This window comes from Neurospora crassa, linkage group V (genome assembly GCF_000182925.2).
Source record: "Neurospora crassa OR74A linkage group V, whole genome shotgun sequence".
NCBI lineage: Eukaryota > Fungi > Ascomycota > Sordariomycetes > Sordariales > Sordariaceae > Neurospora > Neurospora crassa.
In genome coordinates, this window is record NC_026505.1 from 4,860,032 (window position 1) to 4,874,652 (window position 14,621).

Consider the following 14,621-nt stretch of genomic DNA (forward strand, 5'->3'; position numbering starts at 1 on the left):
TACATTAAGCAATCTTGCATCGACTTATCGACGAGCTGGAATGAGTTTAGACTGGATATCTTGGCGAGGGTGACTGCAATGTTTGACGCGGAAATCGTACGTTTGAACACTTGACCCCAGCATCATTAGAGTTGCTGAAGAAGATTCTTTGAGCCTTCCAATTCTACCTTGTTATGAAGCCGAGATTTCAAGTACTGTGGGAGATGTGCAATGGGTTCAGATCTTAGAACTCCGCAAGGGGGGGGGGGGGGCTGAAGACGTTTGTCGCAAGACTCGTACGTTTGAATACTTGACGCGCAAATGGGGTTGATGTAGGAAGGTTTCCGGGTCCTATTGATCCTGCGTTAAATGAAGTCGAAATTCCAAGTGGGTGGCGTGTTCTCGTTGAGTTGAGGACCATCACACATGGGTATCGTATCCGTAGTTGAGACGTTGAATGCAAAAATCGTACGTTTGAGCTGTTGGCCATCATGGGTATTGTAGTGTTGAGACAAAGAAGGTGGGGGAGAACAGGTCCTGGCGGTGGAGGTAAGCCGAAACAGAACTTGGGGACATCGAAACCTTGATACAACATAGACGCAAGGGTTTACGAGCCCAGTCTCGGTTGTGGGGTGATGGATAGATGGATCATAGGCATGGTTATTGTTGATTATCTTGACAAAAAGAAGGAAAATTGGTATCACTAACTGCTCCAACGCACACCCTTAATCATCCCAAACATTCATGCTCATCAAATTCCCTGAACATCGTTCGTTGGTATACAAAAACCCCCAAATACGTGTACATACACCTTTTCGAACATTAACATATGAAAAAATCGTCGTCGTATCGTTTTCGCTGCTCAGAAAATTGTGATTTATGGTGTTGGCGTGTTCGCGGAAAAGAACCCAATCGTTTATTCTCGCGAAATAACCACATCGGTCCTCTTCGTAATACCGCCATCCAGAATGAACTCGGTGCTGTTATTGGCGTCCTTGCTCGTATTGCCCTCAATACTTCCGAGATCCATGTCGTTTATGCTGTCCAACTTCTCGCACCCCTTGCTCTTGCCCGTCCTCCACGTCTGAAGGGCGTAGCGCGATCCGACCTCCTTCGGATATCCTGTTCCACGGGTTCGGCTCCCGGTATTGCCAGCTCGCGATCTCTCGTTGAAGTACTTGATTAAGGGCGCAAGAGTCGGGACGTTTGTGACGATGATGCCGAGGTTGTTTTCAACTGTCGACCACATAATCAAAGGCGCGGAGTCGATGGGGTTTACGAGGCGCTTGACCGTCTGGATGCGGATAATCTGGATAATGGTGATGAAGAGGCCGAGTCCGAACATTCCGAGTAGAACAACCTTTTTCCGCGTCTGGATTTGAGATTTGAGAAGAACCGGGAATGGGAGGAGCATACTGCAACGCCGGCAGGTTAGCGTGTGCTGAAAGATAGCTTTGGCATTTCCACTTACGCAGTAACATCGAAAATGATCGTTAGCGACGCCATGCTCGTATAAAAAGGCACTCCCTTGAGACATTTGCCGGGGATGCTATAATCCCATTGTTTTGCGGCGGGTTGGCAGAGATTCAGCTGCACCAGCAAGAATGACAGATGAAAGAGGAAGCAAGAGACAATGACGCCCAGAGTCAGGTACCTGTAACCGCCCTTGGGAATAAAGCGAAGGTATGAGGTGAGCAAGGCGAGCTTGAAGCCGAAAATGCTCGAGATATAACTGTGTTGAGGGTCAGCACTTCTGGGAGATCAGGTATAAGCTGGAAAAATGGGTCAGAACTGACAAAGGGGCGCCGATATATTGAAGCTGCGAGTCCAAATTGTTAGCAACCAGGCTTCCGTCCGATGTCAACAAAGATAGTAGGCACTTACGATATTGAAATTGTACATGTTTTGCGATGGGAAATCTTCCATATCTACCAATCCCAAGCCCCATCTTGTCTCTGTGTTCACTTGTTAGAGCTAGGGGGGTAAATCTTGGTAGTTTTTAAAAGCTACTCACGAACGATTGTCACGACCGCAAAACCAGCCGCCGCGACCCATGTAATGATGATAACCCAGTCATCGAACCCGATAGCCTTGAGAATAAAGGCTCGGACGTAGGTTCGCAGACAAACAGTGACGAAGGAGAGAACGGTAAGGGCGATGGCCACGCCCGTGATCTGGTGGCCTATGGTAGGCGCATCGGGATCTGTGGTGTTGTAGGTCCAAGCCATCTTGGCGGAACGACGACGGGTTCACGACAACGCCGCACGGGAACCGGTAGTGGGATGTGGACCAGAAAGCGAGGAGAACAGGAGTATATATCGAATGCTGCTCTGTGTGCGCGTGGTCGAATGCACGTAACCAGACTTTTTAGTGAGGGTGGAGAAGGTGCCGCTCCCGTCAACCGAGATCTGATGTCGATCACCGTGGTTTTGCGCCTCCCAATTGAGACTGATGATGATGATCGGAGAGGTGGGCGAGGATCAACCTCATCAAGGGCCCGGCCGTGAATATACAATTTGGATGCCTTTTCAGAAGGTTAACATGGTTGATCATGTAAGTGGGCAGTGTCACTACATAAGGAATTTGGCGTTCATCGCCAAGCCACGACCGAGATCTCTTGAAGCTCAGTGTTCCCAGTCTCCGCTGCCCTAATCCACCGAGGGCAGGCCAGGGGTCGGTCCTCCAACAGTTCCAGAAGAAGCAGGTGTTAATTGCTAACAAGATGAGCGAAGGGGGGGGAAGAGGATTCTGGGCCGACGTAAATCATCAAAGAGGGTCTACATGTAACATCACACGCAGCAACTCCAGCGTGAAGCGAAGGAACAGCGCGCGGGGAGAACTAGCCTTGTATCAGTGCGTTGCTTTGGCTTACACAGGATGATAATGGCTAAGGTTGAGACCCGTACGGGAGGTCTGTGTTCAGGCTGCTGTGCCGGACCTGGCATCAACTTGGCTAGGCGCGGCGGGGATGGACAGAAGAGTCTAGCAGAAGATTGACCTTCCGTATGGCGTAATATTTGCGGGCTGCACGTGCGTGTTGTAGTGTAGTGTACACGAGATGGGCTTGGTGGTGGGTTGGTGATGATGAGGAATTTGCTGGTATGGATGACAACTTGTGCGCCTGCGCTCCCGCCGGTGTTCATCTGTAGACAGTGGTGAAGAAGGAGCTGCTGCCCCAAGGAGAGTTCTAGCGTGAGATGGTTCCAACTCTGTGCCCGATATGGCCTAGAACGGCGGCCTTCGGTCATAGTCACTGTCCTATCATAGCCTATTATATAGCGTATGTGATGGCACGGGGACCGTCGGGGTCCATTATGATACGCAGCCAAGCACGGGTTCCTTTGGCCAGAAACTCCGGCGAAGTCGATGAAGTGCAAAATATCTTGATATTCGCGCTTCTGACGTGGATCTTCCTTGTTGGGACACAGACTACCACGGCCAAGTCGGCTCCGACCAAGTTGGAACGAATTTTGCAGTACAATACGAGCTCAATCACCGAGTCATTTGTGTGTTTCCATCCCACTTTCGACCCTGTTGAGCTGAATATAAGACGTAAAAGTCCATGTTTTTGAACTTGACAGCCATACGATTGCTGAAAGTGCAGAAATCGAAGCGGAAAACACACAGGTTGTAAGAGAGGGGGAAATGTTTTTTTTTTTTCTTTTTCTTTTTTTTTAAAAAAAAAATTTGAAAAAAATCAACCACGCTAAATAGAGAGACACCAAAGAGGAAAAATCCCCGAAGTGACTGAGACGGTAGTAGTGTATAGGTTGGAAGGCCATAGCACATGACATCCCTCGCCATCTCGACAGACACTTCATGACTGGTGATGAAGCCAGGAGAATGATGAGTTTGAAATTGGGAAAAAGGGTCGAGCAGCAGCCGAGGCTACTCCATGATATGGTGTAGAGAGCTGGAACAGTCCCTTGTCGAGGCCTGTGATAGAATGGCGTAGCGATTTTCCTGACCAAGACCCAAGATTATGCAGTGACCCACACAAGGGGATATTAAGTGACGCAGGCCAATGCAAAGTGAAGGACCTAACGGATTCGGCTAGGTCGTGTCGTGTTGGGTGAACACTGGGGGAAAAAAAAGTCTTCACGGAAAGTCTGCCATTCGGGGTCCACGCCATGAGCTAGACCTTTTTCAAGAAGTCGAGCCGAAGATGAAGAGGAGGTGGTAAAGAAGGACAGGAAAAGAGAGAAAAGAACAAGGAGGACACGGGGATAAATCGCAAAGTATGTACACTAGTATATGTCTCAATCGGCGAGCCTGGGCGGACTGGAAGCTGCCAATAGTCTAAGCTATGGCCTACACTACTTGGACCAGAAGGACCGAAAGACCAAAGACCGTCAAAGGAATATGCCGTGAGACACGTGGGCACTTTCGGATATCGCTACATGATAGGGTGATGGCGTAACACTGCAATGCAACGCTGCTCAGGGGCAGTATGTATGTAGTGTAGAAGGGGTGGCACCACGAGCAGAGTGGCAGCCGTAGAGGTCCTCGAAGCCAGCCTCCCTCAAGTGCTGATGGGGTCGCTGCGAAGCTCTCGTCGTCGTCGGCGGCAAGACCAAAAGGCCGTCCGGCGCCGTGTCGGATCGTCTGTGCTCCGGAGACGAGCGGTTTCGGCCCAGTTTCAAGCTCCTCTCTTGTGCTGTATGGGCTGGGAAGATGAGAGCCGAGGCTGCGTCCATGATTTCCTGAAGATGGCAACCCTATCGGCAGCATCCGAGCGCAGAAGCTGGTGACTCTTGTCGTTAATCCTGTTGTGGTCGAGATCGTCGGCGTCGACTTGCTCTGTCTCCCTTCTCGTCCAGCGATGTGCAAGATGCCTTCTGTGTTCGGCGACCTCGGTCCTTCGTCCTGCTCGGCCTTGGCTCAAAACAGCTAGCGGTGAAAAACCACGATGCTCCATCATGACACACTACTGAAGCGATGGGCAATCTCCCCTATCAGCGGTGACAGAGCGCGAACCTGTGGACCGGCATCTTCCGCAATGGGGCTTTTGTGGGGAGGCTAGCTGGCTCGGCGAGGTCTGACCGGCAGGGGAAACGGTGGGGGGGCGGGGGAAAGTCGGGCTTCAAAAGGGCTTCACCCCGCTCAGTAGGTGTTGCTTGATAACTAGGTCCTGCGGGCATTTTGCGGACGCAGCCCCTGAGGGCGACAGCTTTGCACGTGTACGGCGTAGTTTAGTGTAGTAGAGATAGGTAATATAGGGTGAGGTTGTGCCACTATGTTGCCTTGGTCGAAAATAGTGTATAGTTGTCGACATGTCGTTGCAATTGAGGGGTTGAGGCTCAGCGGCAGTTGTTCATCGGCACGCACCGTGGTTCAGTCCAAGAGGCTTGCGGTTCAGGTACAGTAATATTGATTTATGTACACTACTGTACCGAGGTTTGGCGCTTGGACGGGCTGGAAAAGCAATGAAAATGAAATCGGATGGCTGTTCGGTTGCCGCTTGCCATGCCGGGCCGGGAATGGTCGGGCTGCCATTGGCTCCAGGCAACCAATATCTGATCGCGCAGTGATTTTTAGTGTATTCTCGCTTCTAACTTCCATCGACTGAGCGCACCTGTCTGTGGCTGCAGTGGCGAAGTGGAAAGCGCGGAGCAGAGCGCGGGGCGAACAGGGCTTTACACTACGCTGAACAAAGGAAAATCACTTTGTTTCTTTTTTTTGTCAAAACACTCAGCTGTATTGTCTGCCCGGGAACAGGAATTGATAACCGACATTCATAAATCGCGTATCGATCGGATGAAACTAAGAGATTTCGGACCAAACACATCATACAAGAAGCACAGAAGTCGTGTCTTTTGAGGTCACTGCGTAAAATCGAGCATGCCCGTGGGGTACCCAAGACGCGCGATGGATGCTAGCTGCAGGTAGCATCGCGGCGGTGCTGCAGGAACATGAATTTCCCGGACTGAATCCATTCGGATGACAAACTCCGTCATGTCGGCTGGCTCATCTTCCGCATCAAGCTGAACCCATCTTGGAGATTACGCCACGTGAAGCCGCCCACACACAGCACGTGGAAGATCAGACCTGTCGGCTAGCTAGTACCGGCCGGACATGGGCCATTCATCCCGAGTTCTCACAGTTGACACCATCGTCAAACACAACCTCATTGCCGTCCCACCCATGGAGCCATGGTACTGTTCCCGTCTACACAACGTCCCAGAAGCCGAAAATACTTCAAAGAAGTGTAATACTACACTATACAACAACCGACTACTGTAGCATCATGGAAGCTTCAACTGCACAGGTCGTCGGCCATCGCGATCCGGCGCTGGACCGAAATGTCACCAGCCAAGGTTTCCCTTCCTACCTATTCCCACCCAGGCGGTCTGTGTTGCCCCATTACCCACTGCTTCGGAGACTTTTCTAGCTCAATGTCAAGCTGTCCGCAATCTGCCATCAGGCCCAACCCCGGTGTAGTTTACACCACTATGGTGCTACACGTGCTACCCAGATACCGCCATCCTTGGTCAGCTCCTGCGTTGGTATGCAATTCATCTCGATTATCCTCGACCCGACTCTGCCACCGCTGTCTTAGCAGATGATATTGGATATGGATATCGGCACACGGATACCACCACTCATCCGAATAACCGATTATCAACCAGCCGGTTACATGCCACTGACCACCGTCCCTACAGATGAGGATGAGCATCGTCCCGAGTGACGGTTGCTGGCGATCCCCTTCTGACGATCCGATCCCCAGGTTTTGCCATGCACAACGTGCCAGCCTGGGAAAACTCTGACCTGCCCAAGATAAGACACCTTGATGGGCATCTTGATAGGCTTGATAAGTCAAAAAAGAACGACCCAAGGACACAAACTCCACCAGCCGGTCTGCATCTCTCTCCGCCATAGCCACTCCTCACGAGGTGAACCATGTCGCGCGTGGCTGGCACGATAACCTAAAATCCGTCTAGACATGGAGTTGTAAGGCACTCGGCACCAAAGAAGAAAGCATTTCGTCTTGGCCATGGGTGAGGTGGAACCCGGACGGAGATTGTTCCTGGAACTGACGGCCATCCGTCCACTCACAGGCTCTCAAGCTCCCCACGGATTCGGATACTGTGACCTTTTCTACCCTACACGTGTACGCAGGTGCCGTGGGAGAACGCATCGTGCCATGGCTATGGTCCCAGCCGGGGGGTTTTCAATTTGGGGCCGTCTACTCTAGCCGCATAACCAGGGGACCCTACCAGTCCCTGAACGGTCTCGCCTGTGTTTGCCCGCTTCTCCCTGGTGGATTTCGGAGGGCAATCTTCGCGTGGCAGACCACGCCAGCGCCGGGGCATGGAATTATACTTAAACAGAGCATTGTCGTCTGCCACCATGAAGACATCATCGCCAAGATAGTCCTTCTCGGAGATCGTCAACCTCTCTCTCTCCAGCAGAAGCATTCAGACCGGCGCTCACTTTCGAGCCTCGCTTCGCATTCCTTCTCAACGTCTTCAGAGAAACCATCACCATGAAGGTTTCGACTCTTCTCTCCTCCGGTCTTTTCTCCGTCGGTGCGCTGGGCGCCGCCGTTGGCTCGACCTGCAAATGCTTCCCCGGCGATGCCTGCTGGCCTTCAACACAGGATTGGAACCAGCTCAACCAGACCGTCGGTGGCAGACTCATCGCTACCGTGCCCCTTGCTGAGGTATGCCATGGCGACCAGTACGACAGCGCAAAGTGCTCGAGCCTCCAGTCTTCGTGGCAGACTCCCGATACTCAGTGAGTTATTTTTTTTTGTCTCTTGTTCACTTGTCCTATCAGCTTTCCCTCTTGTGGTCAACTGCCATCTTCTTTTGGTGGTGATCATCACGTATGTAATGTCGATCACTAACAACCATGGCCCCCACACAGCATGGTTGACTCGGCCTCTGTCATGGCCCCGTTTTTTGCCAACCAGAGCTGCGACCCCTTCACTTCTAGGGACAAGCCTTGCACCCTCGGCAACTACGTAAGGTACGCCGTCGATGTTCAAACCGCGGCCGATGTGACCGCGGCCGTCAACTTTGCCCGCAGCCACAACATCCGCTTCGTCATCCGCAACACCGGCCATGACTACCTTGGTCGTTCCACCGGTGCCGGTGCCCTCTCCGTCTGGACCCACAACCTCAAGGATATGGAGTTCAAGACCTGGAATGACAAGTACTACTCCGGTCCCGCCGTCAAGCTTGGTGCCGGTATCCAGGGTTATGAGATTATGGCTGCCGGCAAGGCCAAGGGTCAGGTCGTCGTTGGCGGCGAGTGCCCTACTGTCGGTATCTCTGGTGGCTACACTCAGGGTGGTGGTCACTCGGCTTTGAGCACCAGCTTCGGTCTGTCTGCTGACAACACCCTCGAATGGGAGGTCGTCACTGCTGATGGCCGTCTCCTCACGGCTTCTCGCACCCAGAACTCTGACCTCTACTGGGCTCTCTCCGGTGGCGGCGGCGGCAACTATGGTGTCGTTCTCAGCATGACTGTCAAGACTTTCCCCGATGCCAAGGTTGGTGGCGCGACCCTTGCCTTCTACTCTTCTGCGATGGCCACCGACACCTTCTACGCCGCCATCGATGCTTTCCACTCTGCCCTCCCCGACATGGTCGCCGCCGGCACCATGGTGGTCTACTACTTCACCTCGGACTTCTTCATGATCTCGCCCATGACTGCCTTCGGCAAGTCTGAGGATGAGGTCAAGGCGATCATGGCCCCATACCTCAAGACTCTTGACACCATGGGCGTCACCTACACTGCCGGCTACAGCGAGACCGAGAACTACTATGGTCACTACGACAAGTACTTCGGCCCTCTCCCTACCGGCAACATCCAGGTCGGCATTGCTCAGTACGGTGGCCGTCTCATCCCCGTCGACACGGTCAAGAACAACGCCACTGCCTTTGCCAAGACCGCCCGCTTCATCGCCGAGAGCGGCGTCACTTTCATCGGTGTTGGCACTGATGTGTCCGCCTTCGGCCAGAACAACCAGAACGCCGTCCTCCCCGCCTGGCGCAAGGCCCTCGTCCACGCCACCCTCACCACCCCGTGGTCGTTCGCGCCTGAGGACTGGGATAAGATGATCGAGAACCAGCACCTCATGACCGACGTCATCATGCCCGCCATTGAGGATGCCACCCCCGGCTCCGGCGCCTACATGAACGAGGGCAACTTCCAGCAGCCCGACTTCCAGCACCAGTTCTTCGGCAGCAACTACAACAACCTTTTGTGCATCAAGAAGAAGTACGACCCCACCAACCTCTTCTACGCCACTGCCGCTGTCGGTAGCGAGGCCTGGACTGTTTCCAACGATGGTCGCATGTGCAAGTCTTCTTGAATATAGCAAGCAATGCAGAGTGGTATTGGTTGCTGGGCGGTTCGATATTTGCTGTTATTAGCGTTGGTTACGTTTATTAGAGCCTGATCCCTTCATCTTTCATTTCCCATCCCTTTTTATTTACGTACTAATCGTGTGTATATGGCTTGTTTAATTCTGTTCGTTCCTGGGTGAGCGATCGGAGGTGGTGAGGGGAAGAAAAGAACGTTGTGAGGTTTTGTAAAGGGTTGACGGTTGTTGAGAAGCGAAGCTATTCGGCTTCGTTACCTACATTATGCATGGTGCGCACGCTAGCTATAACGAACACGTCATGTCCATATGTCACTTTCTTGTACATAGTTTTGAGAAGAGACTTTCGAATACACGCCTTGATGTAAGAACCGGTCTCTTGTGTGAACCTTTACGCTTCGACTGTGTGTTGTTCCCTTTCACAGATTTGTACAAGGTCTGGTGATTAATAAGCCCAAAATAGTCCCAATGGATGCGGTAAGACTCACAATCCGACCAAAGTGTCACGATTGTGTAGGAACCGCTGTCGATGGAACCTAACGTTCACTCAAGTCGTGGTTGTATTTTTGGGACAATTGTCATGGAAAGAAGCTTCCAAAAGAACTGAAAGGAACACTGGACTTTTGGCTGATGCCGTCATTCCGGTTGTATGATGCGACTTACCACCCCACGTCTCTTCTGCGGTCGTACCCCGCACTAGCAATGTATTGGAGGACGCTGCATCTCTTAGCAATTGGCAGTTACTGCACTAACAGGGGCACTTTCCGAAATTGCCGAAGCCGCGGTGTACATCAATCACCGATACGGTAATATCGACGACCGCAGGTGCTGTATTTCTAAGCATACAGCGAGACAGCTCGGCCCCCTCTTCGAAAAAAGACATATGAACCCCACGGTGCTTCATACACAATCTATCTTGAAAGCTTCACTTCTCGAAACTCATCACAAACTACAGTCGTCAACCAAGCATTTAACACACTCAACATCAGACACAATGGCGTCCCAGAACTCAGACATCCACCTCTACACTGCCCAGACTCCCAATGGCATCAAGGTCTCCATTCTCCTTGAGGAGCTTGGTGTGCCTTACAAGGTATTTACCACGAGCTTACGTTCCTAGTTGCCTGAAATCAATGAATACCATTACAGTTCACCACTCTCTTTGACTCTTCTCTTCACGTCCCCCTTCATTCCCTGCTGCTCAAAGATAAACTAACCTCCTTCAGGTAACCGCAATCGACATCTCCAAAGATGTCCAAAAAGAGCCATGGTTCCTTGAGATCAACCCCAACGGCCGCATCCCGGCTCTGACCGACAAGCTCGAGGACGGCACGCCCATCGCGCTGTTCGAGTCTGGCGCCATCATGCAGTACCTTGTCGAGCGCTACGATAAAGACCACAAGGTCTCGTACCCGCAGGGCAGCAAGGAGTACTACCAGACCCAGAGCTGGCTCTTCTGGCAGATGGGCGGTCTGGGCCCCATGCAAGGGCAGGCCAACCACTTTACGCGGTACGCGCCCGAGAAGATCGAGTATGGAATCAACAGATACCAGAACGAGACGAGGAGATTGTACAGGGTTATGGATGCGCAGTTGGCGAAGAACGAGTACTTGGTGGGAGATAGGCCTACCATTGCGGACTTCTCGTGCTGGGGGTGGGTTGCTGCTCATGGTAAGCTCTTCCTTTTTTTTTTTTTTTTTCTTAATGACTTCTGGATGTGTACCACGTGTCACAGTTGCTGACAGATGAACCTCTATGTGCAGGCTGGTGCGGCATCAAGAACTTCGAGGCTCAATTCCCCCACCTCAACGCCTGGCTCAACAGACTCCTCGAGCGCCCCGGCCTCGAGAAGGGCAGGCATGTGCCCAGCAAGCACACGGCGCTGGAGCTCAACAAGTTGAGCGAGGAGGAGCTGGAAGCCAAGGCGGTCTCTTCCAGGGCGTGGGTGCAGAAGGGCATGGCTGAGGATGCGAAGAAGTAAGGCAAACGGCGGGGAACGAGCTATGAGCTAGAGCCATGAGCACTGTTGTGCTTGTGATGCAACGCTGTCAGGTAGCGAGGCAGATAATGAACATCGAAACTGACGAGAAACTTGTGTAAAACAAGGTTCCGGTCCAAGGTTTAGATCTGATATGACGAGTTCGAACAAGGAGGTACCGTAGTGGTAACATGGCTCGTGGCACTCACGAGGCTCAGCCAGGCCTTCTCCATACTTAACGGTTTATAGTGGTATGGACCAGCCTGAGATGTGACCGTCGGGATGGAAACCAATGCGCGCTTGCCAACCCCTATCTGGATTAGCCAGTCAGTACCCAACTTCCGTTACATAAAATAGCCCGAAGCTCAATGTTTAATTGAAATTCTGTCCCAAGGTGAAGATTGTTGGAACTGAAGTTCAGACGAAAGCATGTTCAACTGTAGCGGTCACGTGTGGCCAATAACAGCGGGCACTGCTGTGGTGAAGGCCTGGAACATCAAGTCCAGCGCGTGTTTGTTTGCACCTGCTCGCTTACCTAAGGCAAACGCGGGATCCCGCCCCACTTGCCTTTTGTACTTTGCCTCCCGTTCGCGCGTCGTCCTTCACTGCAACCAGCCAACCACCTCTTCTTTTGCACCCAACCGAGACCACATCACATTGTCAACCAATTTCTGGTCGTCTGTTTGTTTGGATTCCTCGACACAGATCGACCTCATCAACCATCACAATGTCGTGGAGGAACCAAGGGATTACGGGTTCCAACAACATCCCGCTGGGAAGCAGACGTCGCTTCGCTGGCGATGGAGAGGAAGAGGACGGCGCTCGCAGCGTAACACCATCCGCCCCATCATCCGTCACCAACGGAGACAGAGACAGAGACAGAGACGGGCCCGTCTACAGCAATGATCGCGATGTCAAGCGCGGCCGCAGCCCCGAAAGATCTGAGGATGGTCCCAAGCGCCGCAAGAAGCGCAACCGCTGGGGTGAAGCGACCGAGAACAAGGCCGCCGGCTTGATGGGCCTCCCTACCGCCATCGTCGCTAACATGACGAGCGAACAATTGGAGGCCTACACCCTGCACCTGCGCATCGAGGAAATCACCCAGAAACTCAAGATCGACGATGTTGTTCCTGCTGATGGAGACAGGTATGCTGCACATGTTCACTTTTGTCGTCTCGGAAACTCTTGACTAACCCGTCGTGTTTGTCCAGATCACCCTCTCCTGCTCCCCAGTACGACAACCATGGTCGTCGTGTCAACACTCGCGAATACCGTTATCGCAAGAAGCTCGAGGATGAGCGCCACAAGCTCATCGAGAAGGCCATGAAGACGATCCCCAACTATCACCCGCCCTCGGACTACCGTAGACCTACAAAGACCCAGGAGAAGGTCTACGTCCCGGTTAACGACTACCCAGAGATTAACTTCAGTATGATAACTAACCCTCCAAACTCCCTATTGACTCCTAACCTCCCCTCGCCCTCATTGGTATTTTGCCAGGCATGAACCCAGCGCTTCTAGAAACGGTTGCCGTTTGTGCCTTGCAAGTTGCTTATGTTGAAACGTTCTAACCCGAAAAACAAATGACTTCCATGATAACAATACTAACACTTAGCTCTTCCTTGTTCAAGTTGGTTTGCTTATCGGTCCTCGTGGCAATACACTCAAGAAGATGGAAACAGAATCTGGCGCCAAGATTGCCATTCGTGGAAAGGGCTCCGTAAAGGAGGGCAAGGGCCGTTCTGACGCCGCCCACTCCAGCAACCAGGAAGAGGACCTGCACTGTCTCATCATGGCAGATACCGAAGAGAAGGTGAACAAAGCCAAGAAGCTGATTCACAATATTATTGAGACAGTACGTTTACCCCTCCCCGCCTTTTGCGTTGACGCACCCGCTAACTGTTATCACAGGCTGCTTCGATCCCTGAAGGCCAGAACGAGCTCAAGCGCAACCAGTTGCGTGAGCTTGCTGCCCTCAACGGTACTCTGCGTGACGACGAAAATCAAGCATGCCAGAACTGCGGCCAGATCGGTCATCGTAAATATGATTGCCCTGAGAAGCAGAACTATACTGCCAACATTATCTGCCGTGTCTGCGGTAACGCGGGCCATATGGCTAGGGATTGTCCTGACAGGCAGAGGGGTGCAAGCTGGAGGAACGATGGTCCCGGTGCTGGCCGGACTGCTGGCCGTATCGGTAGCAGTGGTGGCGGCGATGCCGTGGACCGCGAGTACGAGGTTTGTTCAACCCCTTTCCGATTTTCTCTTTTTTTTTGTGAGCAACATACTGACATGTACCAGCAACTCATGCAAGAACTCGGTGGTACCGGCGCTGCTCCTGCCCGTATTGAAGCTGGCCCCGGTTCTTTCAGCAATGGTCCCAGCGGTGGCAACGGCGATGCCAAGCCCTGGCAACGGGGACCCACTGGCGGCCCTGCTCCCTGGCGTACTCGCAACATGGATCGTGATCACGAAGGTGGTCCCGGTGGCCCTCCCAGCGGACCCTCTGGTGGCCCGGCTCCCTGGGCTCGTGATCGTAACGAGCGCAGGCATGATGATCGCGACAGAGGAGACAGCTACTATGGCGGCGATCGCAGGCATGACGACTACGGCAGAGGCTCCTCGGGTGGTGGCGGCCCGGCCCCTTGGCACCAGCCTCCCCCGGGCGCTCCTTCTGCCCCGGCGATCCCCACGGCTCCGGCGTATCCTGGTGCTTATGGTGGTTATCCTGGCTATGGTGCTCCTCCCGGTATGGGCGCTGCCCCGCCTCCTGGATTGCCTCCTCCGCCTCCCGGAGCTCCTCCTGGCTTGTCCGGACCGCTTAACGCCCTCATCCAGCAATATGCCAACGCAGCTCCTCCCCCGCCCCCTCCGGCAGCTGAAGCGCCCCCTCCGCCTCCCATGGATCTCCCTCCGCCTCCCCCTCCCGGTGCTTGAAGGGCACTGAGTAACAACTAACCAGATGCATGCTGGGTCGGACAAGTTGAAATGGAATGGTGTACTGACTGACAGGGTATTCACTTGATTAACAAGGTTTCACTCAAACGATGTCAGAACGCACTAGCATGAATTAACTTAACCATACGGTTGCGCAGGGTTTGCAGGTATATTTCAAGTTGCTGTTGGAGACAGCACGAACTAACTGTACACGAAGAAGGTGCTAGATCAAGATCCTAGGTTTCCTTGATTATAACGTTAAAGAAAAAAAGAGAAAATGAAAATGAAAATTATCTTTGTTCGTGGGGTAGACCAAGAAAACCCCTTGGATACATAAGGACTGTACACAGTAAGACGTAGTCCCTGGATAAAAGAAGTTCTCTGAAGAAATTTACC

At 52.7% G+C, this 14,621-nt stretch overlaps 5 protein-coding genes across 6 annotated transcripts; 3 read left to right on the forward strand and 2 right to left on the reverse strand.

Moving 5' to 3' along the window:
* Window positions 1-613: 613 nt before the first annotated feature.
* On the reverse strand, window positions 614-3,213 carry NCU04106. 2 transcript variants are annotated; one of them, XM_011396312.1, is made up of 6 exons: window positions 2,852-3,213; window positions 1,994-2,503; window positions 1,864-1,934; window positions 1,776-1,798; window positions 1,451-1,711; window positions 614-1,394 (listed from the first exon to the last, which is right to left on the reverse strand). In XM_011396312.1, the coding sequence occupies exons 2-6, from the start codon at window positions 2,205-2,207 to the stop codon at window positions 896-898; spliced, it is 1,068 nt and encodes a 355-aa protein (XP_011394614.1). In that variant the 5' UTR covers window positions 2,208-2,503; window positions 2,852-3,213; the 3' UTR covers window positions 614-895. The 2 variants fall into 2 exon arrangements, with proteins under 2 accessions (XP_011394614.1, XP_011394615.1); XM_011396313.1 differs by having other exon boundaries at window positions 1,994-3,043.
* A 1,205-nt stretch (window positions 3,214-4,418) lies between these two features.
* Window positions 4,419-5,120, reverse strand: NCU04107 (hypothetical protein; the record flags this gene model as incomplete). The annotated part of the gene is made up of 2 exons (XM_956170.1): window positions 4,419-4,682; window positions 4,965-5,120. The coding sequence occupies 2 exons, from the start codon at window positions 5,118-5,120 to the stop codon at window positions 4,419-4,421; spliced, it is 420 nt and encodes a 139-aa protein (XP_961263.1).
* A 1,162-nt stretch (window positions 5,121-6,282) lies between these two features.
* On the forward strand, window positions 6,283-9,694 carry NCU04108 (isoamyl alcohol oxidase). The gene is made up of 2 exons (XM_956171.2): window positions 6,283-7,716; window positions 7,849-9,694. Exons 1-2 carry the CDS (start codon window positions 7,466-7,468, stop codon window positions 9,299-9,301), a joined length of 1,704 nt encoding a protein of 567 aa, XP_961264.1. The 5' UTR covers window positions 6,283-7,465; the 3' UTR covers window positions 9,302-9,694.
* Window positions 9,695-9,897: 203 nt separating this feature from the next.
* gst-2 (glutathione S-transferase-2) lies at window positions 9,898-11,685 on the forward strand. Its single transcript, XM_956172.2, has 3 exons — window positions 9,898-10,403; window positions 10,537-10,981; window positions 11,074-11,685. The coding sequence occupies exons 1-3, from the start codon at window positions 10,194-10,196 to the stop codon at window positions 11,289-11,291; spliced, it is 873 nt and encodes a 290-aa protein (XP_961265.2). The 5' UTR covers window positions 9,898-10,193; the 3' UTR covers window positions 11,292-11,685.
* Window positions 11,686-11,896: 211 nt separating this feature from the next.
* On the forward strand, window positions 11,897-14,618 carry NCU04110 (branchpoint-bridging protein). Its single transcript, XM_956173.2, has 5 exons — window positions 11,897-12,434; window positions 12,500-12,717; window positions 12,920-13,143; window positions 13,200-13,526; window positions 13,590-14,618. Exons 1-5 carry the CDS (start codon window positions 12,016-12,018, stop codon window positions 14,223-14,225), a joined length of 1,824 nt encoding a protein of 607 aa, XP_961266.1. The 5' UTR covers window positions 11,897-12,015; the 3' UTR covers window positions 14,226-14,618.
* The last annotated feature ends 3 nt before the right edge of the window (window positions 14,619-14,621 follow it).

What these genes read in the sequence shown, in the direction of transcription:
- NCU04106 (XM_011396312.1), bottom strand. Translation starts at nt 2,207, where the DNA reads ATGGCTTGGACCTACAACACCACAGATCCCGATGCGCCTACCATAGGC. An exon ending in TGCGGTCGTGACAATCGTTC is followed by an intron (nt 1,935 to 1,993) that starts GTGAGTAGCTTT and finishes AAGTGAACACAG; the next exon opens with AGACAAGATGGGGCTTGGGA. An exon ending in ATCATTTTCGATGTTACTGC is followed by an intron (nt 1,395 to 1,450) that starts GTAAGTGGAAAT and finishes CCGGCGTTGCAG; the next exon opens with TATGCTCCTCCCATTCCCGG.
- NCU04108 (XM_956171.2), top strand. Translation starts at nt 7,466, where the DNA reads ATGAAGGTTTCGACTCTTCTCTCCTCCGGTCTTTTCTCCGTCGGTGCG. An exon ending in TGGCAGACTCCCGATACTCA is followed by an intron (nt 7,717 to 7,848) that starts GTGAGTTATTTT and finishes GCCCCCACACAG; the next exon opens with CATGGTTGACTCGGCCTCTG.
- gst-2 (XM_956172.2), top strand. Translation starts at nt 10,194, where the DNA reads ATGAACCCCACGGTGCTTCATACACAATCTATCTTGAAAGCTTCACTT. An exon ending in AGCTTGGTGTGCCTTACAAG is followed by an intron (nt 10,404 to 10,536) that starts GTATTTACCACG and finishes AACCTCCTTCAG; the next exon opens with GTAACCGCAATCGACATCTC. An exon ending in GGGGTGGGTTGCTGCTCATG is followed by an intron (nt 10,982 to 11,073) that starts GTAAGCTCTTCC and finishes CTCTATGTGCAG; the next exon opens with GCTGGTGCGGCATCAAGAAC.
- NCU04110 (XM_956173.2), top strand. Translation starts at nt 12,016, where the DNA reads ATGTCGTGGAGGAACCAAGGGATTACGGGTTCCAACAACATCCCGCTG. An exon ending in GTTCCTGCTGATGGAGACAG is followed by an intron (nt 12,435 to 12,499) that starts GTATGCTGCACA and finishes GTGTTTGTCCAG; the next exon opens with ATCACCCTCTCCTGCTCCCC. An exon ending in CTACCCAGAGATTAACTTCA is followed by an intron (nt 12,718 to 12,919) that starts GTATGATAACTA and finishes TCCTTGTTCAAG; the next exon opens with TTGGTTTGCTTATCGGTCCT.